Source organism: Pseudogymnoascus verrucosus, assembly GCF_001662655.1.
Source record: "Pseudogymnoascus verrucosus strain UAMH 10579 unplaced genomic scaffold scaffold_7, whole genome shotgun sequence".
Lineage (NCBI taxonomy): Eukaryota > Fungi > Ascomycota > Leotiomycetes > Thelebolales > Thelebolaceae > Pseudogymnoascus > Pseudogymnoascus verrucosus.
In genome coordinates, this window is record NW_017263658.1 from 381,062 (window position 1) to 404,523 (window position 23,462).

Consider the following 23,462-nt stretch of genomic DNA (forward strand, 5'->3'; position numbering starts at 1 on the left):
TGGGTGGGGTGGAATGGGAAATGGATGGGAGGAAGGGGGGGGGTAGGGGGGGTGGGATAGGGGCGTTTGGTGGTGGGAGCGGGTTTGTAGATTGTGTATTCGCATTATACGTGTTATGGCGCTTCGAGTGGTTTACGTAGGTTTAATATTATAACTTTCGATACATAATCGCGCCGTGCTTGGATGTATGTGTATGTGCGCCACCTTACAAAGTGCGCCGCCCTATATCAAGCCGACAATGGCAATTGTACAGATGAGTGAGCTCTTACCACTCGCAATCTTGTATATTCTAGAAGTCATTGGGCCGCTGGTGGTGATATGCGATCCAGGGAAGTTCGGGTAAGCAGGCTGTATGGTGATGTGCAAGACACGTTTGGCATAACGGGATATTCGGTGATGGGAGGGGGGGAAGATGGCAAGATCGTTTTGTGATAGTACTATTGATATGATGACAGGATTGATCTGACGACAGTAATAGCACCTACAACAGGAATGGCAACCACAACAGCGGCGGGGAGGCCAGCATCAACGACAGCTGCGAAGCTCTGATGGGCGGCGGCGGTTGGATCAACAGGGACAGCATATAGCCAGTTTGTAGGCGACGCCTTGGCCATAGTCAACCTCGGTCTGAGTGCACTGGTGGAAGTATATTATATCCCATCGGGTATTGCGAGGTGGGTGATTGTCTGGTTCTACTTCTCCTTGGCAAGAGCCTTGACATATGGGGGATTCAATACTGGCGTGGTGTTCATGCTGTAGTGTCATTTCTAGGAGTGATATGAGAAACAGGGGTGAAGCTAAAGAAGCTTCTGGTGCAGCTATCTTTTTTCTCACATCTTTCACCTCCTTTTTTTTTATATGAAGCGGCCTGGTGGATATAATCTGATAATATCAGCATTTATACCCATCCGCAGCATTCCCCCAAACGTTCTCGCCAGTAACCCCCCCGCAGCGCGTACGCCATATCCGTCTAGGGTAGCGTATGTTAGCAGACGCCCCTTCACTTTGGATTTTTCAGTGCCCTTTTATTCCTATCAATCAATGCAGTTAACTGGAAACCGTTTATACGTGGAAAAATACGACACACGAAGCTTGTTCATAGCGGATTGCACCCACGGAGCACATAGATGGCTAGGAGGAGTTCTGGTCGTGGGGTTTGAACTGCTGTCGCCGGTCTGCTGCTGGCGGTTGTGAGATGCTGCTGTTGACAAGATGCTGCTGTCAACAAGATGTTGCTGTCACTAACATACCGCTGTCACCAAGATCCCCCCGTCACGAAACCCAAACCACCTCCATCTCCCCCCTCACAATAACATAGCCTATCAACCACCTATAACACTAGCAATCCCAGGGCAGGCACTCACGAGCCAAGGTAGAATCAGACATCGTTAATTTTTCTTTTCATGTATGCTAGGAAAGGAAATCAGATCGCCGCGGATATCTATCACTTTATAAAGGCCTGGGATATTTAATCGAGAGTCGCTGCATACGTCGCGGATATGAGGGCATTCGCGAGTAGAGACACTTCGTTTCGTTACACTACCTAATTACTTCTTTAATTGTTTGTGGACTTGCTGTCGTCGGGACTACGTGAAGAGAGCGATCCCCAAGCAACTGGATATATCGTATATCATATCCCCTCCCCTCCTCATCCCCATCATCTCCCTCCCTCCCCCTCACCCATCTCACCCCCTCCCTCCTCCATCCATCCCCATCCCATCAAAGAAAAAAACCCAGATTCCCACATGATCCCCCCTCCTCCCCCATCTCATCCATCATCTCCAAACCCACAACCTCAAACCAAAAATACCCATCGTATACCGTACACCCCCCCCCCCGCAACCCCGGGAATCCTCGATCCCCCTAACCCCCGATCCAAGCTAAAAAAAAACCCCCCAGCTATCGAAAATTAGTACGCACACCATGGGTCATCCGCCGGCGTCAGTTTCCCCCGCAGCCGCGCGTGGTGGGGTGTGGTAGCTTGGCTGTTAGCGTTGGTGTGGTTAGTTCCCATACTTGACTACTGTATGGCGTGCCGCTAGTTTGGTTTGGTGGGTGAGAAGGGGGAGGGTATGAAAGAGGAGGGAGGGAGGAGGGAGGAGGGAAGATATGAGGAAGGTGTGTGAAGGCAGAGGCAGGCAGACATTCGATCGAGACATTTGATCTGTAGAGTTTCTTCGATCTCTCCTACCCATCCCCCACACACACCCCCACGACTCGCCCTACAAACCACAAAAGAGAGAAAGTAGAAGCCGATGAGACAACAGACGGGACGGGTGAGACATATCTCACCTACATGAACATGTCTCGTCTCACCCCGATCACTGGGGATGGTGGAAAATACGAAAGGACAGGCTTGGTATAGGGGATCGGCAAGGGATCTACGGGCGGGTGGTATGGCACGAGGTTGCGGGTGGGTTTTTTGGTGAGTCTGCGGATGGGGGGAGGTGTGAGTCTTCGTGTGCTGCCTTGCCTGCCTTGGTATTGCATCGGTCGTAGGCAGCTCCTTTCTTTCTTGCTTTCTCCTCCCTTCGCGACGATGACTGATTGATCGATTGCCTTGATTGATTGACTGACCGATTGATTGATAACCCATCCCCATCATTGGCCACCGTCGCGGCGCAGCATAAGCACTCTTTCGAGGCAGCAGCAGGAGCAAGCAGGGTAACTGAACTTAAGTTAACTTACCCTCCTGCAGCGCACCAGCCGGCAAACAGGCATCCGTCACCTTATCCGTCGCCCCATCAACGAACGACGACTCTTACTCACCCCCCCTCAAGCCGTAAGCTCAGCTCCCCTCAGCTCTCCCCTCGCTCCCTCGGTGCCGATGATGGGGGAGGGCTGGAGATGGTGGTTGGTGCTCGGTGAGTTGTGCATGAATGGTGCTACTGCGGGTTGTGGGTGGTAGGGGGGTGTGAGTGGGCGGGTTAGTGTTTGCTGATTGAGTGTGTATAAGTTGTATCGACGATGAGGATGCGTGTGGGTGTTTACTCGATAATGGGGATGGGGATGGGGATGTTGGCTGGTGGATGGTGGCTGACTGAGGACGCCAGGCAACAACATGAGAGCGACTGGATGAGAATAAGAGGGCTGCATGGGGTGTGAGATCGGTACGTGGATAGTACTCGCCCAGTACGAGTGACTGTGTGTTTCAGAGGGGATGGCAGGTGGGTTGGGGGTGTGACGTGTGGGAGTGTGTGTGGAAGATGGCGAGGAAGAGAGGGTAGAGGTGTAGGTGGGAGAGAATGGGAGTGGATGGGAGTAGATGCGGGACGTTGAAAGGTTGCAGGGAAGTAGCGGAGGTGTAGTTGTGGAGTACCTATCTCCAAGGTCGACTACTGTCTGTATATGCACACTACCTGGGCGTCGTTGATGACTCTTCTTTTTTTTCCTTTGGTGGTCGTTCCTTCCTTCCTTCGTTTCGTTCTTTGCGGTGATCCGTGCGCGAGGGCGGTGATAATGGATAATCTGCCTCAATATCGTCATCGTCGCTGCCACTGTGGGTGGATTCTTGAGCTAATATTCTTCCCACTAGCTAATATTCGGTCTACTTTCATCTCTCGTCTCTCATATTAGTACTGGCGGCTTGGCTTGGCTGTCTTTCATACTGTGCATACTCTGTTCTGTCCATCTCATATAGCTCGTTATTGTTGGTACTATTACTGCTATTGCTATATTGGTACACAGCACAATCGACGATGACTCCTTCCCTTCCCCCACCATCGGGGATATTTTCAATGTCGTGAATATCGTGAATATCCAACTTACCACCACCCCGCCGCCCCCCTTCACTCCCCCTCATCCCCCCTTCCCCGTCACCAATTCCCTTCCCTCCCCCTCCATCCCCTTCCTATTCTATCCTATCCCCCTTCTACCCTTCCTGTCCCATCCCACTCCCCTCCTCCCCCCCCTCTCCCACACCTACCCCTCCTTCCATGCACGCACCATGGCTGCGGTTGCCTGGCCGTCGGCGTCATGATACATGATACCATACGCGCCACAATGCCATTCTGTATGTATGGGTACTGTATACAATACACGCCACAATACCATCCGGTATGTATGAGTACTGTATCGATATCGATATACATGATATTCCAAAAGAGGACAGACAGAGCCAAGACACACACACCGGTCATGGTGAAATTGATGGCATGACACCCTCTTCTCCCATTTTATCGCATTCACTCCCACTCCCACTCTCACTCCCACTTCCACTACCATCCACTCACACTCCCACTCCCACTTCCCATCCTTACTCACCTCAATCCCCCCCATTCTTCCCAATCCATCACTCCCATTCCCTCATTCGACCCCTCCCCTTCCCTCTCCCTCTCCCCATTTCCATCTTTAAATATCCTTTTATTATATTAATACATACACCAATATTATTTATACATTTCCCACCACGTCCACCCCCCCCACAACCCCGCCGCCACCCTCCCCCTCCCTCTTCCATTCGCCCACCCCCCTCCACACCGGCCAGCACAGCAACAGCCTTGTAACGAGACACAACGCGCCGCATCACAAAATAATAAGAGAAAAAAACTTCAGCACACAGCACAGCACACAACACAGGATGAGTCGCATCTCAGCACCACTGTAGCCATCCCATCTCGGCCCACACTCACGCGCCGCAGCAGCCTCTCGTCAATCAGAAACAAGCAATCCGCACGCACCCGCTGCCTGTGCACCATAGAAATCTCACGGTCTCACTGTCTCACTGTTTCACTGTCCCACAGCGGGTCGGCACCTGGTGAGTCGTTGTCGGCTGTTGGGGATTAGGGCGTTTAGATGGGGGATACGTGGGCTGTAGGGCGATACAGAGATTATACAAAGAAAGATACAAAGCTCGCTCACTGCCTTTTTTCGAACGAACGAACTTTCTACAGTACTTACCTACTTACCTCTATCTTCGATCATCGCTGATTCTTCACGCACTCACTCACACACTCGACTCGACTCGCATATATATATATATATTATTTTTTTGCTGTATACAATATACACGCAGACAGAAGCGCGCACTCATAGGAATGAATTACGCGGACACACACACACGCATTACGAACGCACGAATGTACGCACAAATGCACACACACACAAATATACACCTTACAATACAAACACACCCACACACGAAATATACACGAAATACACACCCCCATCACGACCAAAACCTAGATACATACTCAGCCCAGCCTTGACGCGCAACCACCAACGCCTCACTATCTATGCGAATCCGCGACCGGTGTGAGTTGAGTCGAGTTAGTTGAGGGATAAACAGGCGTCAAAGGCGTCAAAAGTGACAAAGAGTGTGACAAGGAATACAACAAAAAATACGCCGAATCTACAGTACAACATCCACACCAAGAAATTCGCTATCGATAAGGGAATAAGCTTCGATCATTCGATCACACCCGACGGCGGAAAAAGTTCCCTTGTCCCTCCCTCTTCAACCCACCCCAGCAGAAAAGTGTCGAAGGTTGTTTTCTCTTCTCACTTTCTTTTTTCCCCCCAGCAACCGACCAAAGACCACCATCAACCCTAGCAGGTTGCAACAATCACCCAGCAGAAAAGTCGAAGGTTGTTTTCCCTCTGCTTCTTTTCCCTGCACCAACCGACCAAAGGCCACCAAAAGACCACCATCAAACCCTAGCAGGTTGTCAACTATCACCCTACACCACCCCTACCACCAGCCGCCATTACCCTGCCACCACCGGCCACTACCCTACCACCCTTACCACCACCGTCAATCACCCTACCCACCATCATCCATCATCCACCATCATCCACCATCCACCATCCATCATCATCCACACCCCCCCCAGTCCCTTCCCTACCACAAATCCACTCCACCACCCCACATTTATTCTTCGTCCCCCGTGCCTAAATATCCACCCACCTTACACCACCTATATCCACTCAAAAAGTCCCAAAATCTTTCCCAAAAAGTCCCGCGACCGCAGCCCAACCTACTTTTAGTACTATACCCACCACATACAAAGTACTCTCGAACTGCACTCGAACAACTCCGCCTACTCTACTCTGCACAGTCTACTCGGCCACAAACCACAAGCCAGTCTGCCTGCCTGCCTGTCTACCTTGCCAGCCTACCTGCCTAAAAACATTTCTCTCGGCCTTCTACCTTCTTTCTTCTCTTCTCTTCTTCCCCTTCGACATATCTTACAACATCTCACCAACTACCACGTCGACTACCCTCTCGCGTTATCACAAAGGCGAACATATCATTATCAATACATACATCACAACCCAATACCATTGCGCACGCCGACTACAATAACCACCGTTCCCGCGAAGGCGTCGCCCGCTTGTCAGAACGATGGGGTCCGATAAGGCCCGCCCCGCTTACGTCGAGGACGTCTTGGGAGACGAAGACAGCGACAACAATCGCACCATACGCAACACCCGAGTGTCCGCCCGCGCATCGAAGAAGGAAAAGAAACAGAGGAACGAGAAGCGCGTCGCCCAGGAGAAGAAGAAGTCACAATCCGATGATGGATACTCGTCGCTCCCTGTCTTGACGAGGGCAGATGAGAGGGCGACTGTGAAAGAAATTCGAGTCATACCCGACCGCGAGCCCCGAGAGGGACGGCGGAAATCGTTAAACATCAACCCGGGGAAGAGCCCGCGCAAGTCGTCACGGCCTCCCACACAGCGAAGCGTCACTTTCGATCACAGCGACCTACCGAGCCGCCCGAAGGATCGGGACGACCCGAGATACTTCGGCCAGACGAGGGGCGGTCATCCTTTCGTCATCCAGGCACAATCCACGCCTCGGGCCGCCCCATCATCCGCGGCATCCTCACAGTCGCGACAGTCGCGACCGATGAGCATAAGTAGCAACAACATCAGCCGACCGCCGCTCTCCGGCTCGGCACATTTCTACGCACCCTCACCCCTCTACACCGCGCCAATCATGATCCAACCGCAATACCAGAACCCGATGCAGATGGCGTACTCGCCGAGCCAACCCGGGTCGCCGAGCCGCAAGACACTAGAGGACCGATTCGCGCGGACTGGTGCGTCGACGATTGTCAGGCCGTCGTCGGTTTCGGGATATAGGCCGTCTGATCTCCAGCTGGTGCAAAAAGGGGTCTACGACGATGACGACGAAGAGGACGACGACGACGACGACGACTATGACTCTGAGGAAGAAGAACGGAACCAAGCAGCGATTATGCAAGAAGCGGCGAGAGTGAGAGAGGTGAGGCGGCGAGCCAAGGAACAGCAGGACGCCCTAGACATGCCCCCGCCACAGCCGATGCAACGGCGAAGGAGCGTGCGTCAGCCCTCCGAGCAGTCTATCTTCCTCCAGGACAACCTGGATGACGAGCTTCAGCCCCGTCGATCGCGAGACGAACCCCGCGAGACCCGCCGGTCGCGCGACTACGACCATCGCCCTTCTGGGGACTACGATCGACGTCCCTCTGGAGACTACGACCGCCGTCCCTCCGGAGACTATGAGCGTCCCAGCCCGCGCCGCCCCAGCCCTCACCGCCGCCTGTCGCACGCCTACGAATTCAACGAGCGCGAGCGTCCCGCTCAACCCAAGATCACCTACCGCGGCGATGCTGCCCCACCCTCGCGCGCACGCCGCCAAAGCCTTCCCCGCGCCCCGGAGTCAAATGAATCACTCTCTTTCGCCTACGACCGCGACGACGCCAATATCCGCATCGAAGGCGCGACGGGGCGCCGCGCGAGCTACTACGGCCCCCTCTCCAATTCATCAAGCAACTACGAGGACAAGATCCGCGACGCCGCGGGGTACCAAGCCGACGTCTCGGGCGGCGAGCCGATCAAGCTCACCGCCGACCTGCTCCGCAAGCAGCAAAACACCATCGGCAGCAGCCGCAGCACGCACAGCAGCAACAGCCGCGACGAGAGCGACTTCAAACGCTCCGTCACGACGCGCACGACCCGCTCGGTCAGCGGCAACGACGCCGGCACGGGCGGCGACGACGTCACGATCCGCATCAAGGGCAACGCGAAGGTGACGATCGGGGCGGCGGAGATCACGAACGCGGACGGCGTGGAGCTGAATATCGTGAATAACCGCCGCCAGAGCATACGTAATGGCAGCGAGGCGTCGAGGTCGGAATATGCACCGTCGCAGTCGGGGCAGTCGCAGCCTCCCTTGTCGGAGTATGCGCCGACGGCGACGGATGAGAGGGAGAGGGAGAGGGAGAGGAAGGGGCGGAGGGAGATTTTGGGGGCGCCGATGGGGAGGGAGAGGACGGGGTCGGTGGCGGGGAGGAGGAGGGGGTTTTTCTGAGGGGTTTGAACCTCGTTTGAACCTCGGTATTTTGTGATTGGTCTTTTTTTGTGTTTTGAGCGAATCGAGCGTTGCGTCTGTTTTTTTTGGGGGGTGGGGGGTTGGGTCATTGCGAGTAGCTAGCCTGCGTTGCTATATTTCTCTTCTTCGACTTCTTCTTCTTCTTCTTATTCTTCGTTTCTTCTGGGCGGGATCCCGTTTTCATATGTTGGCCTTGGGATGGGATGGGAGGCCTTTCTTGGATACGTTTTTCTCACTTTACTTTTCCGACGACGACTTTCTTGTACGAGTTTTCTTGTCACGACGGTTTTTTTACGCGGCGGATGGATGGATGGGCATCTCGACTCGATGATGAGGATGATGCCGATGCTGATGATGATTGATGGCATGGGATGGTATGGGATTGGATGGATGGATGTTTGTATGGCCACTTTGATTGATGATGATGCAGGATACCCCGATTTTTTTAATGTGTTTTTTTTTTCAAATTCTTATATCATGTCTGAGGAGGTTTTTCAAAAGGGGAGAAAGGCCGAGAGGGAAGAGGTGGGACATGTAATGCTATGCATATAAAAGCGATATCCCCATTTTGCTTTTTTTTACTTGCATTGGCGTCTAAAGAAACACACTTGTATCTCTCTTATTGTCTGGGCGGGATATTTCTGTTTTTACTTTGGGCTTGGGACAAAAATCTGGGTTATGGGATTGGGACAGGGAATGGGTATGGGATATGGAAATGGGAATAGCCTAGAGAAACTTGGTGGGAGGGTTATTGTTGTTTCGTCCTCGGGGGACTTGTTTGTACGGAAAGAATATTTCGGGGCTCGGAAGGCGGGTTTTCTGTACAGATAGGTTTTGGGATGAGATAGGATGGGATGGGGATCATCGTGTCTCTGGGGGGGGGGACGGAGGGAGGATATCTGTCTTTGGCCATATCGATACATCTGATCGCTAGGATTTGGATGGAGGAGGAGGGGGTAGGATAGATAGCCTTTCAAATCGAGAAAAGCAGTTTTTTTTCTTGTGATGAGATATCGGGTTTTACTTCTCGTGACGCATATTAGTGATAATGGTGATAAAGTAGTAGTTGTCTTCGTGATGATCCGTTTTCACTTTCTCGGCGAATCATTGGGGGGGATTGAGGCATTTGCCTTGTGTGATTACATCCTCACAACAACCTCCCTCTACCCCACCCCTCTTGGGCGCCAAATTCACGAATTGAAAATAAAGCGGGGGAATAGTAAAAACGTGTCTCTCTCTCAGTTGAGTTGAGTTGATTTCAAATCGGTGAGTCGGTGAGTTAAAACACCACAAGTTAAGACACCGCGTTTAAATTCAAGGAAAGTATATACCTCTAAAATGTGATAATCTAACTTTCCCTTTTCCCTTAACCAACCAATCTCCCCTCTTCATGCCCAACGCCCGAAAATGAGAGTTTTCTTTAGCAAGGTGCGTGGAAGTGGAGAAACGGGCCGCGGGACTGATGTCACTTTTTCTCTTTCTTGGCTTGAGTTGAGGACAAGGGTCAGGTCGGGTCGGCGGGATCCACTTGTTGCTGGGCAGTAGCGGAACGGGAGGAGATGCGAGTGATGGATGGCCGATGATGGAAGTTTTGATGGGGGATGGGGAATTGGTAGGGGAGGGGAGGGAAGGGGAGTGGTGGTGGGTGGTGATTGTCTGGTTGTCCGGTCAGCGGGGGAGGAAGGGTTTGTTTACGGGTGGACTGTGCGGGTTACCCTACCGACTCGACTCGGGAGGTTGGTTGACGAGAGGGTTTTGTGTCTAGCTGCGTAATTTGGTTTTGTTACTACGAGAACAATAAAGCACACGGAGAGTCACATCCTTCTGATTACTTGTGGGATTGTTGGTATTATACAACACACCCTTACTATCCTTGAACTTCTTAAAGCGAGGAGTTGAGAATTGGTACGACGATTATACTGAGAGAGAACGATTGAGACAACGTACAGAGAGAGGACAAGAGACAGGAATACAGTGGCTACGGCTGAAAGCCTACGTCGAAGGGTTTGAGTGAGCTGTCGACTTACCTCTACCGAGAGACGGCGATAATACTACTGTCGGAGAGTCGAAACCTACACAATCACGATCACCTCTACGCTTCACGGAACAATAAACTTCACAACTCAACCACCTTCATCATGGCACCCATCCCCGACTCCCTCTCAGCCATCCACACCCTCTTCACCACCCTCACCCGCCGCACCACCGCCACCTTCACCACCACCCCCTCCCTCCACGCCCGCTCCGACACCACCACCACCACCCTCCACGCCCGCGACGAAGCCTTCCCCCACGGCTCCGGCACCATCCAACCCACCTCCGTCCCCACCTCCGCCATCTTCGCCCTCATCGGCATAATCTGCGCCGGCTTCGTCATAACCGGGATCTGGTTCTTCTTCATCGCCAAAAACGGGGGCTTCCACTTCCGGCAGGGCGACTGGGAGGATTACAAATCCACTGTTTTGAGGAGGAAGGGGCCTAATGGGACGACATTGAGTGGTGCTACGCGCACTACGGATTTGGGCGGCGGGAGCGTGGTGGGGAAACGGTATAGGGATAGCGAGAGTAGCGTCTTGAGTAGTGCGTATACTGAGCAGACTGAGAGTCTTGTCGGGACAGAGACGGTGGTTAGTGAGATGACATCCATCACCCGCGGCGTCAGCGGGCGTTTCCAGAAAGAGAAGACGGAGCGCTCGGCCGCGGCGTCGGCGGCGAAGAAGGAGCGCAAACGATTCCGCGAGAAGGGGGATAAGCGCGAGAAATCCCGTCTCAGAGACGCGGAATCGGTGGGCGGTGATGAACTCGAAGGCGATGACCTGGGCGACGCGGCGATAAGATCATACCGCCATGAGAAGCCCGCGAGGGTGGGGGGGATGAACCGCGCGGCTGATGGATCGGCGTTTGAGTCTTCGGTTGGGGGGAGCGAGGAGAGCGCTACGGGGTTGTTGGCGGGGAGGGAGGCGACGCCGACGAATTCCCCGCAGAAGGTTAGGAGGGTTAGGGAGCGCGGGGGGGAGGGGTATGCGGTGGGGAGTCCGAGCGCGAGTCCGACGAAGGAGAGGGCGGGGATTAGGAAGGTTGAGACGGTGAGAGAGGCGGATAGGATTAAGGCTGAGGCGAGGAGGTTGAGGGAGAAGGGGAGGAGTGCTGCGGGGAGGAGTGGTGGGGGGAGGAGGGACTTTAGTTATACGCCTGGTGATGATTTGGGGAGCTCGGTGGGGGGGAGCACGGTTAGTGGCGCGAGTGGAAGTGGGAGTGGGATGCCGGGCGGGTATGTGGATAGTGAGGTTAGTGGGGATACGGGGACGAAGAGCTATAGGCATGTTATCCCTGGGTTGAGCGGGACGGCGGCGGCGCCGGGGAAGTCGGAGAGTTATGCGGAGGAGAGGAGGAGGAGGAGGGCGGAGCGGTGAAGGGGGGGGAGTGATGTGGTGAGCGGTGAGTGGGAGGGGAGGGGGTACGATGGGATGGATTTGCGAGGGGGGTTTGCATTTTACGATTATGGAAGGGAATGCGCGGATGGGGGTGCGATATGATTGCTTGTTTGCGATTTCTTGTTTTCCGTATCGGAGTATAGGGATGGTGGATGGGTTTGTCGGAGGTGCGGATAAGGAATGAGTTAGGTCGAGTTGTGTTGGTGGCTGCGTGTGATAAACGAGAATGGAATGGGATGGGATGAAATGGCGCCATGCTATATCATGTTTTGTTACTGTAGATAGATAGATAGGTCCTAATCGAGGCAAAGATGACGCAGGTATGTCTCGGATTCGTGATACGAGATTGGGCGAGGTCGTGATGTGTTGGAAAGAGGTCATGGACTTGTTTTCGAGGAATGTAAGCTAGACTAGGAGTAGGGACGTTAGAGCTAAAATGGGGGTAGTGCTGTATATATTGGTATGCATGTGCGGCGAGGCCAAGGAGGGGAGGTTTATCAGCCACCCCCCCCAGCTTTCTTACGAGATGCTCGGATCACAGTCATGATTTAGTTTATGTCCGCTCAGGCGATGCGATGCTTGGATCAGTCAGTCTCTCGTCGGCAAGCGCGGAAGTAGAAATGTATTCATAAACCGATATATCGCGATGGCTGCCCCCCTTCGCAAGTTCATACTCAGCAAAATCGCCAGCCAGCCAAGCCATTCTCAATCACCACCACCACCAACCACCACGCACAACCACGCACAACCAGGATCCCATCCCCCTTCCCCACCACCTCCTTTCTAGTCCGCCGACTGGTTCGTCACTCGCCCGCCCTCACCCGCTCCATCCAAACCCCAAACCCCAACCCACACCACCCTTAGCGGCACGCCTAAGTTTATTTTCAGACCCCGCCGACCCTGTTTTGCGTCCCGCCGGGCGGTGAGCTGACTACCTGTGGCGGCTGAGCTGAGCGTCACGAGGCTGCGAGGCGGGCGTGGTGGATGCATACATCGGGTTGGCCGCGTTGCGTGGAAATGAGGGCGGCGCGGGGTGCGATGGGGTGAGATGAGATGGGGTGAGATGGGGTGGGCGAGTATGGTGGTGGTGGTGGTGGAGGTGATAGTGGTGATTAGCGATACCGAGATGGGGAGGACGTGCAGGTGGGCGTTCAGCCATGGGGTGGGGGATGGGAGGGCTTACCATCATCGTGCATGATCCCTAGGGGTGGGGATCGGCAGTGCGCCGGGTGCGAGCAGCATGCATTAATGCGGATCGTAGGGCCCAACCGTCAAAGTATCGATGATTTCGACCCCATCTGTCAAACTCCTCGTTCGGGAAACTGCCTCGTTCGCTGAATTAGCCCACGAGAGTCCGGCGTGACGACTATTTTTTTCTCTTTCTCTCTCTGCCTAGAGCACCGCCCAGGCAGCGGGGACGGGAAGGTACGAGAAACCGAGCGGGAAACGTCACACCGGCACGCGGCTCCAACCCTCCCTTCCCCCCCCCACGCTTCCCGTCCCCAGTCATCTGCCCCCCAGGCCTCCCATGCCCCGCCCCGCACCACACCCTCCCGCTCGTGGCCATGTCTCACCGCGGCGCCCTGCCTCGACTAGTTCCGGCGAACGACTCAGCGCTGCTGCTCCTTACTGCGCGATGATGCTCGATACCGGCTCGCGCGGTGGTAGTTGGGTGGCCGGTGTGCTTGAGTGTGTGCATCCCCAGGAGGCGCGAGGCCAATAGGGATGCGTGGTTCGCTGCTGGGAGGGGATGGTTCGTCCTAGATGAGTCGAGTGCCGGCCGGCTGGTGATGGGGGACGAGGCAGCGGGGCGGAGGCGGAGGGGGGAGTGGGTGGGTGGACGCGAGGGCGCTGGGTCATACTACCCCCTGCGCTGCGCTGCGGCTGCGAGAGGGATATCTGGCTACAGCTAGTAGCATGTGGATGAGAGACAGGCGGATGCAGGTGGAGAGGGAGGTATAAGTAGGTTGGCTTTCCTGTGCCTTTGTTTGTGTTTCCTTCGGTTTTTATTTCCCGTCTCGATTCCGATTTGCTAGGACCTTTTGGAACGACCGTTTTTTTGTGATACATAAGAGTTTTTGAGCTAGTTGGTTACCTGCGCTGTGCTACGCGGACTGACTCAGGGTATTTCTGGGGTCTGTTCTCATATATTTTCTGTCGCTACAAGCACTGAATAAAGTCGTCGACGCATTGTCACTCGACGCAGCCGGCCGTGGCCGGTGAATCTTGCTCGTTGAGCACATATACACACACTTCTCACCTCATACAAACCTACCACACCATGCCATCCCACCACCTCATCCGCCGGGACTCCTGGCCACCCACTATCCTCCGCCTCGGCCACGACGGCATCTCCGATATCTCAGACACAGACGCAAACCCCTTTGCTTACTTCCTTGAGCCAGCCATCCCCGCCGACGATGATAACGACGATTACCTCGACCTCAGCGCCGGCATCGAGAGCGACGACGCCAAGATGCCGCAGGTGCGTGAGGTTAGCCCGAGTTCGCTCCAGCGTCTGCCTATTCTCTCGGACGAGGAGTTGGAGGCTGAGCAGGCGGAGCGGGACATGCATGACTGGCTTTCTGTGCCGCATCGCGTGAAGGAGCGGGTCAATAGCAGTGGCAAGGGCAGTAAAGTGGGGAGAACTGGAGCGGCGCGAGGGAGGGGGCTCGTGAGGAGTGGCCTGGTGCCGGGGCCTGTGAGGAGGTCGAGGAGTGCAGGGCCTAGGGGGAGGGCGTGGCGCGAGCCGAGCCCGGAGATTGGGGTTATTGAGGAGGAGGGGGAGGATGTTGAGATGGAGATGGGGATGGGGATTGGTGGCGAGCCAGGGCCGAGTGGTGCGGGGAAGAAGATGGAGGAGAGGGGGTGGGGTAAGATTAAGAAGAGGGTGCATTGGGCGATGCCGGTGGAGAAGTGAGGGTATTTATGGATGGGTCTAGATGGTTGGAGAGAGCTGTATAACATTTTTTTGGCTGGGGACGTTGGCTACCGCGAGGGATGCTGCGTCTATTTGTCTGTCTATATTTATTTTCAGGTGGTAGTTTGCAGGACAAGGACACTGAAAATTCGGCTGATTGCTTTGCGTTGCATTTGTATTACAATATATCCAATATACCTGCAAAGGTGCAATAATAATACTATCTTATCGAACTTCGCTCCTGCTTTTATTCTGTAATGCGATATCGTTTCTGAGGAGCATATTCCGAGCTTATTCCCAGCTCTATCAAAATACCCAAGAATCAACAGTCAAATTTGTCAACGCCCTCTCGCACTCTGACTCCTCTCGCTACCTATCAGCGCCCAGCTACAACAAAAATCCATGCCACCAAAACCCCTCCCTCAAATACCTCATCGCCGTCGTATATTCCCAAAACTCCGGATACGACCCCGCTGCCTCCCAATCCAAGAATCCCGTGACATGCCCCTCCTCATCAACGAGGATATTATGGTGCTTCAGATCCCCATGCGTGAACTTCACCCCCGGTCTCTCCAACGTACGAAGCTTTCGCGCGCGCTGAAGGGACTCTTCGAAGTCTTATTGCGACTTGAAGCAGCTGGAGTTCCGCGCCGGCGCGAGGAGATAGTCGTGGAACTCATCGGACGTCTCATACGGGCCCACGATGTGGTTGGGCACGCGGATGCTGCGGATTGGACCACCTGTGATGGAGCAGATCCGCGCGTCGCCCCAAGGGCTTTTCCACTGGCGTATGGTGGCCAAGTAAGTCTTCAGCTCAGCGAGGGCGGTTGCTTTGGCATCAACGCTGAGGGATTCGTAGACTTGTCCTATTTCCTTGCCCGGAAGCCGCGTCATCAGTATTGACACCGGAGCATGCGGAGTCTCTGGGTGATCTCCATAGCAGATGATTTTTGGAGTTGGGAGGCCGGCGGTGAAGCAGACTTGGGTGGCGAGGACTTCTTCAAGCCGCGTGCCATCCGACCATTTTAGGAGGAGGCCGAAGGGGAGGGGAGCGATTTGGTTGTCGAAGGGGAAGCCGGCCCAGCGGCAGTAGTGATATGAGAAAGTTTTGAGGTAGGCGTGGGTGTATCCTCAGAAGCGGCGGATGAGAGGGTGGCTGGGTTTGGGGGTCACGGGTATTTTGGTAGATAATGGCGTGGAAGTTCGAGGAGTCCAGATGAAGTCGGGTTGAAGAACTAGAGGAAGCCAAGAGGAATTCATTTCGATATATAATGGTGTGTTGTGTGAACTACCGAGATGTGGTAGCACGCGTAAATCTTTGAGGTGGTTGATGTGAAGATTTGAAGATACAGACAGGCAGCAACATCGATAATCACGCGTATCAAGCGACAGATAAATATACATGAACAACCCTTCGTACATCAAACAATTAACACCCTACTATGTCTTCAAAAATGTCAGAGCAGCTAAGGCCAATGCATCCGATCCCGCATTCAAGGTAGGTTCGATAACTGGTGCAAACTTGGCGCTATGGTTATGTGGAAGGAGATTGACAGTGTCATTCTTCACCGCATCATCCCACTTCTTCTCATCTGTTCCTCCAAAAAACCAGAATGCGTATGGGATATCATGTGGTGTAGCAAGATCCGAGAAATCCTCACTGCCACTAACCATCCCGGATGTACTTGGAATATCGCCAAAGACGGGTTTAAACGCATCATGGAGCTTGTCAACGATCTTTGGGTCGTTGACTGTAAGTGGGAATCGCGACGTAGGCTCGATATCAGGCGGCTGAGTGCAGCCCCCGGCGTCGCACTCGGCCTTGATAATCCGCTTCACCGCTTCAATGACTCTCTTCCGCACATTCTCACTTTGCGTCCTGATGTTCAGCTTTATCTCAACCTCGTCGGGAATAGCATTCTCTGATTCCCCCCCGTGGAAACTGCCGCATGTCACGACGACGGATTCAGAAGGCGAAACGACCCTGCTTACAACGGTCTGGAGGCGAACTACTATGGAGCTCGCGATGACGATTGGGTCGATGCAGTTTTCTGGTTGGCTTCCGTGTCCGCTCCTTCCGTGGATGGTGACCTTGAATGAATCTGCTGCGGATAGAGTGACGCCAGCACCAATAGACAACGTCCCGGTCTTCATGTGAGAAACGTGTTGTCCTGGCCATAGTTAGCACCGCAGCAAACCGAGTGGTGAAGGGGCTTACCTAAAACAACATCAGGCTTGGGAATTTTTTGGTATAGCCCATCGTCTACCATTGCCTTCGCACCAGCTCCATTTTCTTCATTAGGTTGGAATACGCAAATCAGCGTACCTGACCATTCCGACTTCGCATCATTGAGCAATTTCGCAGCCGCGAGAAGGCAAGTAACATGCATATCATGACCGCATGCATGCATAGTCTTAGAGACAGTGCTTTTATAAGGTAGGTCCGTCTCCTCCTCGACCGCCAAAGCGTCCATATCAGCTCTTAGCAGCACGGTTGGTACATCGCCCCTGCGGAGCACGGCAGCTATTCCATGGCCGCCGATTTTCTCGTGGACGTCGAAGCCACTTTCTTTGAGGCGCTTGGCGATGATACCTGCTGTCCTTTCTTCTTTGGTTCCTAGTTCGGGGTGCTTGTGGAAATCTTTGTATATATCTTCGAACTCGGATAGGTCGGGCCGGTGCTTGTCGATTATTTCAACGATCTTCTCTGGTTGGGATTTTGTCGCGTGCATGGTTTATAAATATTAGTAAATATGAGACTGGCGTAAAGTTACTTCTTTAATAGAGTGAATGAAAAATAAAGAGAGTTACTTGTGGTTAATTGAGAATTACATATTTGTTTTGTTATTTTGTTGACTTGGTAAATCCACCATGACGTCGTAAAAAATTATGACGTAAATAGCGATGTGATAAATATTTAGAACATATTTTGTTTTAAACTTTCCGGTGGGGAAGGGGACCGACCTGAATACTAACCATAGAATACCACATCTATATAACAATACTAAAAGTCATCACAAATCACTAATGCACCTTATCTCGTCTTGGCCATACATATCCACGTCAACCTAAAAGCTCTAGCAATAGTAGCCAATGGAGTCGGCTGAGTTTGACAAACACCTTTATCCGTGTTGCAGCCCCTCATCAGAGCCAATTCGGGGATGACATTCTACCCCTCACTTGACTCTCAACAGCAGCGTATATATACTAGAGGAGAAAACCTACGGATAATTTTGTAGGTGCCCATCGGAACAGACAGCCATTTTTGAATTGGTCGTAAAAGAGAAATATTAGAAGATGCTTTCCCAACAAGATAACCGCCTTGTATTCCACTACGACGCCGAAGAGCTATGGATAGAGCCATGGGGAGAAAACGCCCTCCGAGTGCGTGCAACCAAGCAACGCTCGATGCCAACTGAGGGCTGGGCATTGGACGTACCACCCATCTCACCAAAGGCAAAAATCACCGTCGACGAGACAGAAGCAACCATCACCAACGGCAAGATCAATGCCACCATCTCAAAGCGGGGTAAGCTTATTGTATACAACAGCAAAGGGGAAAAATTACTAGAAGAATACGCACGGAATAGACTGGATGTGCGGGATCCCAAGTGCAGCGCCATCGAGGTGGAGGCGCGCGAATTTAAGCCGATTCCTGGCGGAGACTACCATCTGACTATGCGCTTTGAGTCGGTCGATGTCAATGAGAAGATCTTTGGTATGGGACAGTACCAGCAGCCGCATTTGGATTTAAAGGGGCATGATCTGGAGCTTGCACATCGGAATTCTCAGGCTTCGGTGCCATTTGCTCTGTCTTCACTTGGATATGGTTTTCTCTGGAACAATCCAGGAATTGGCCGGGCGGTCTTGGGGAAAAATACGATGAGCTTTGAGGCTTATTCGACGTCGATTCTCGACTACTGGGTTTGTGCGGGAGATTCTCCGGCTGAAATTGTGGAAGCGTATAGTGGCGTTACTGGAACCGTACCAATGATGCCTGAGTATGGACTCGGCTTCTGGCAGTGCAAGCTTCGTTATCAGACGCAGGAGGAGTTGCTGGAAGTTGCGCGCGAGTACAAGCGCCGTGAGTTGCCTATCGATCTCATAGTCATTGATTTCTTCCACTGGGAATTACAGGGCGACTGGAAGTTTGACCCAACCTACTGGCCCGATCCAGGTGAGCAATTTTCATACGAAGACGACTTCGACAAGGTCAATTCTCACATACTACAGATGCAATGATAGCAGAATTAAAGTCTCTGAACATTGAGCTCATGGTTTCGATATGGCCTACCGTAGACAAGCGGGCTGATAACTACCCCGAGATGCTTGAGAATGGCTACCTCATCCGCGTTGACCGCGGTATGCGAACAGTTATGGAATTCCAAGGCAACACCGTACACTTCGATTCCACCAACCCGGGAGCGAGAAAGTACGTATGGGAGAAGGCGAAGACAAATTACTTTGATAAGGGAATTAAAGTCTTTTGGCTTGATGAAGCGGAGCCAGAATACACCGCGTATGATTTCGATAACTACCGTTACCATGCCGGCTCAAACCTGGCAATCGGGAACATCTACCCTGTAGAGTATGCTCGCACATTCTATGAGGGTCAAACTGCCGCTGGGCAAGAAAATGTCGTCAACTTGCTTCGTTGCGCCTGGGCCGGCAGTCAGAAGTTCGGTGCCTTAGTTTGGAGTGGTGATATTGCTTCATCGTGGGGCTCGTTCAGGAACCAACTTACAGCTGGGCTACAAATGGGAATCGCAGGTATCCCCTGGTGGACGACTGACATCGGAGGTTTCCACGGTGGCGACCCCAACGACGAAGCATTCAGAGAGCTGTTCGTAAGATGGTTCCAATGGGGAACTTTCTGCCCCGTCATGCGTCTGCATGGTGACCGCGAACCGCACAAGCCGCAGCATGGCACTACCGGAGGAGCCACCTGCACGTCAGGCGCCGACAACGAAGTGTGGTCTTACGGACCTGAGATTGAGATGATATGTAAGAAGTACATGCTTCTGCGCGAGGAAATGCGAGAGTATACCAGAGGGCTGATGCGCGAGGCGCACGAGATGGGGACGCCTGTGATTCGGACCTGCTTTTATGAGTATCCAGAGGACCCGAAATGCTGGGAAGTTGATGATCAATATATGTACGGAGACAAGTATCTATGTGCCCCAGTTCTGAAGGCTGGCTGTGTTTCTCGGGCGGTTTATTTTCCGAATGGCAAAAAGTGGAAGTTGCTGGATGGAGTATATGTGTATGAGGGCGGCCAGACACAGAACATAGACTGTCCACTTGATACAATGCCCGTGTTTATCAGACAGGATGAGTAAGAACATATTTTAAAATGAAGACTGTTTTCTTGCTCGTTCACAGATATTACCACCGTGCACCATGAAAGCTAGAGACGTAGAGTGGTTCAATACTATATTCAGCCCAACGCCTTTCCTACCAACTCCTTCGCTCTATCGCTCAATTCCATCTCCAAAGCCAACTTCTGCCCCCCTTCGCTCATCTTAGCCCAAGTCTTCTTCAAAATACTGATAATCTTCTCTTCGTCATGCTCCTTCTCAAACTTCTCGAACTGATCGTCAAGGAAAACCAAGCAAGCGACGTCTTCTAGAATCTGCGACTCAACATTACTCTTCATATCCTCTTTGCGGATGAGTGCTGCCACAGCCTCCGCCTCATCGGCGCTGTAATTGCAGCGTGTGCAAATTTCGGATGCAAGGTCCGCTTGACGTTTCTTGAGAAATGTCCTCCACGCAAAATAGCCAACTCTAGTGGCGGGGTAAGTAGTGCGGGGCACCTCCCATCTGCGAAGATATTAGCTCCATTAGCTACCTCTCACCTGAAGTGAGTCTCTTCATATCTAGTAGATGCATTTCAACTCACCTGCGAAAGTGCTGTGCCCTGACGGCTGTTTTTAAGACAGGCGAGGCGTTTGGCTCGCGGAGCCCAAGGTAATGCGTTGACTTCTGCGCATAGTGGAGTTCATATGGGATTTCTTTCCCATTAATGGTCACAATGGTAGGGTCTTCGGAATGCGCTTCGTCAATGAGAGCTATAGCTGCTTCGAAATTTGCGGCCGCCATTTTAGAGATAACTAGCTCTTCTTCGAGTTTCTGTGATTTTGGTTGAATTCCGGCGAGATACGGCTTTTGTTAATCTGGAGCATGGTTATCTTCGATGCCGCTAGTGTTTGTTAGCGCCATATTGTGGCTTGCCCAGATATTATTGACCACCTTTATCTGCAGCCCAGCTATTTTCCTACTGGGAGCACATAATTCCCAGTTTCTAATTTTTGGGTATATATTCCATATGTTTATACCGGGTAAAGCACACGGAGCTCCCCTCCCATTTCAGTCCACGGACAAGGTTCAGCGCGGCCGCATGCACAAGTGCGGCTGTATCCTTGCAAGGCAAACCATTTCGCTGTATCTTCGGGAGAAGATTCCGGCGGGGTGTCCCACATGGATCGCGGGGTAGGTAGGTAGCACTCGTTGCAGTGAGGCGTGTCAGCCCCATCGGGTGTTTCGATTATTTAATATTTGTTTGCTTATTTTTCTGAATCTTATATAAAAGAACAAAATTTCCCTTTTGTTTTCCAGCCCCATCTCACCCCCATCCACTCTTCTCATCGTTGCTACTGGATCGAGATGTTGCCTGCATTAAACCCCCCTAGGCTGGGAAACCGGGCGTGGTGGAAGGAGGCTTCGGTGTATCAGATATACCCGGCCTCGTTCAAAGACTCGAATGGTGATGGCATTGGGGATATTCCGGGGATTACCTCTGAGCTTGACTACCTCAAGAGCCTCGGTGTCGACTTAGTCTGGCTTTCGCCGATTCTCCAATCTCCCCAGGTTGACATGGGCTATGATATTTCGGATTACAGGAATATCCATGCGCCGTATGGCACGATGGACGATCACGATAATCTCATTAAGGGGCTCCATAGTCGCGGCATGAAGTATGTTATGGACTTGGTTGTGAACCACACTTCTGATCAGGTATGCTACTGCAAAACGGAAGCAAGGGTGACGCTAAGAGGTGGCCGTCTAGCACGAATGGTTCAAAGAGTCGAGGTCCTCGAAAGACAACAAATATCGAGACTGGTATATCTGGAAAGACCCAAAGATTGGTGCAGATGGCCGCCCTCAACCCCCCAACAATTGGGCGTCATACTTCGGAGGTTCGTTTCTTATCCTCGACTATAATCCGTATCTAACATACCACCCCAACAGGCTCTGCATGGAAACTTGACGAGCAGACTAACCAGTACTACCTCCATCTCTTCGCCACCGAGCAGCCCGATCTGAATTGGGAGAATCCTGACGTCCGCGACGCCGTCCATTCTCTCATTCGCTTCTGGCTCGACAAAGGCGTCGACGGCTTCCGCATGGATGTCATAAACTTTATCAGCAAAGTCCCTGGATTCCCTGATGCCCCAATCCAAGACCCTACACAGGAATTCCAGTCGGGTAATGAGTTCTATGCCTGTGGACCGCGCCTGCACGAGTTCCTAAAAGACATCGGTGCGATCTTGAAAGAGTACGATGCCTTTTCCGTGGGAGAGATGCCGGGTGTCACCGATCCAGAGGAGATCCTAAAGAGCGTGGCCTTCGATCGAGGAGAACTGAACATGATATTCCACTTTGAGATGTAGGCACCCCTTCTCATCCATTTAACTTATGCTCTCACTAACTTTCCTAGCGTGGACCTCGACCACGGCCCCGGTGGCAAATTTACCCCACGCAAATGGCGCATGTCCGACCTGAAATCGGTCGTCGAAAAATGGCAACATGTCATGATTTACAACGGCGGTTGGAACGCACTCTACCTTGAGAACCACGACCAAGGCCGCGTTATCTCGCGCTTTGCCTCCGACAACCCCGAGTGGCGCGCCCTGAGCGGCAAGATGCTGGCTACCTTCCTAGCCCTACAGAGCGGTACAGTGTTCGTGTATCAGGGCCAAGAGCTTGCTATGAAGAATGTACCCGCGGAGTGGACTATCGACGACTTCCGCGATATTGAGACGCTGAATCACTGGCACGAGCTACTCGCCGCGTATCCCGACGACAAAGAGAGGCAAGCTGTGGCGATGCAGGAGTACAGGATTAAATCGAGAGATAACGCGAGGACACCTATGCAGTGGAATAAATCAGCGCATGCTGGGTTTACGACGGGAGAGAAACCGTGGATTAACGTGCATGGGGATTATGAGACGTGGAATGCTGAGGCACAGGTCAACCAGCCGGATAGTGTGTATCACTACTGGGCAAAGCTGCTTAAGCTGCGGCTTAAACTCAAGGATGTCATCGTATATGGTGACTTTATTCCCGTGGGGACGGCGCATAATGATGTGTTCGCGTACATGCGGTCAACGCCTGGCAGTGAGGGGGCGGCACTTGTTGTGGCGAATTTCAGGGCGGAGGCGGTGAGCTGGAAGGTCCCCACTGAAGTTGAGCCGTTTGCCAGCGAGGGACAAAAGATAATTGGGAATTATGAGACTGGGCCGACTATTTCCGGTGGTGATACAATAGAGCTAAGGCCGTTCGAGGCTGTTGTCTACTGGACTACTTGACTGTGTGGGAAAGGGAGAACAGAATAGGGGCGAGTTAAAATCTTTGATATAAAGCTGCCCGAAGAACTTAATCTGATAATAGCAGCATTCATGCTTAATTTGCGCCACAGAATCTCATAACCAAATAGTGCGGCTAATACTGGCAGATAAGCTGATCTTTCTTCACTAAATCCAGTGGATTGATATAAACCATCGTAAATA

At 52.7% G+C, this 23,462-nt stretch overlaps 7 protein-coding genes across 7 annotated transcripts; 5 read left to right on the forward strand and 2 right to left on the reverse strand.

Moving 5' to 3' along the window:
• The first annotated feature begins 4,460 nt into the window (after window positions 1–4,460).
• On the forward strand, window positions 4,461–9,021 carry VE01_02898 (uncharacterized protein). The gene is made up of 2 exons (XM_018272402.2): window positions 4,461–8,691; window positions 8,748–9,021. Exon 1 carries the CDS (start codon window positions 6,344–6,346, stop codon window positions 8,294–8,296), a length of 1,953 nt encoding a protein of 650 aa, XP_018133320.1. The 5' UTR covers window positions 4,461–6,343; the 3' UTR covers window positions 8,297–8,691; window positions 8,748–9,021.
• A 1,071-nt stretch (window positions 9,022–10,092) lies between these two features.
• On the forward strand, window positions 10,093–11,730 carry VE01_02899 (uncharacterized protein; the record flags this gene model as incomplete). The annotated part of the gene is made up of 1 exon (XM_018272403.2): window positions 10,093–11,730. The coding sequence occupies exon 1, from the start codon at window positions 10,456–10,458 to the stop codon at window positions 11,728–11,730; it is 1,275 nt and encodes a 424-aa protein (XP_018133160.1). The 5' UTR covers window positions 10,093–10,455.
• Window positions 11,731–13,600: 1,870 nt separating this feature from the next.
• VE01_02900 (uncharacterized protein) lies at window positions 13,601–15,060 on the forward strand. The gene has a single exon (XM_018272404.2). It carries the CDS (start codon window positions 14,033–14,035, stop codon window positions 14,669–14,671), a length of 639 nt encoding a protein of 212 aa, XP_018133185.1. The 5' UTR covers window positions 13,601–14,032; the 3' UTR covers window positions 14,672–15,060.
• A 229-nt stretch (window positions 15,061–15,289) lies between these two features.
• On the reverse strand, window positions 15,290–17,403 carry VE01_02901 (uncharacterized protein; the record flags this gene model as incomplete). The annotated part of the gene is made up of 4 exons (XM_018272405.1): window positions 15,290–15,801; window positions 15,845–15,906; window positions 16,113–16,842; window positions 16,890–17,403. 4 exons carry the CDS (start codon window positions 17,401–17,403, stop codon window positions 15,290–15,292), a joined length of 1,818 nt encoding a protein of 605 aa, XP_018133186.1.
• A 223-nt stretch (window positions 17,404–17,626) lies between these two features.
• On the forward strand, window positions 17,627–20,010 carry VE01_02902 (uncharacterized protein; the record flags this gene model as incomplete). The annotated part of the gene is made up of 2 exons (XM_018272406.2): window positions 17,627–18,848; window positions 18,905–20,010. Exons 1-2 carry the CDS (start codon window positions 17,969–17,971, stop codon window positions 20,008–20,010), a joined length of 1,986 nt encoding a protein of 661 aa, XP_018133183.1. The 5' UTR covers window positions 17,627–17,968.
• Window positions 20,011–20,038: 28 nt separating this feature from the next.
• On the reverse strand, window positions 20,039–21,007 carry VE01_02903 (uncharacterized protein). Its single transcript, XM_018272407.2, has 3 exons — window positions 20,923–21,007; window positions 20,573–20,872; window positions 20,039–20,493 (listed from the first exon to the last, which is right to left on the reverse strand). The coding sequence occupies exons 2-3, from the start codon at window positions 20,770–20,772 to the stop codon at window positions 20,109–20,111; spliced, it is 585 nt and encodes a 194-aa protein (XP_018133184.1). The 5' UTR covers window positions 20,773–20,872; window positions 20,923–21,007; the 3' UTR covers window positions 20,039–20,108.
• A 178-nt stretch (window positions 21,008–21,185) lies between these two features.
• On the forward strand, window positions 21,186–23,348 carry VE01_02904 (uncharacterized protein). Its single transcript, XM_018272408.2, has 4 exons — window positions 21,186–21,687; window positions 21,740–21,869; window positions 21,922–22,339; window positions 22,391–23,348. The coding sequence occupies exons 1-4, from the start codon at window positions 21,337–21,339 to the stop codon at window positions 23,259–23,261; spliced, it is 1,770 nt and encodes a 589-aa protein (XP_018133181.1). The 5' UTR covers window positions 21,186–21,336; the 3' UTR covers window positions 23,262–23,348.
• The last annotated feature ends 114 nt before the right edge of the window (window positions 23,349–23,462 follow it).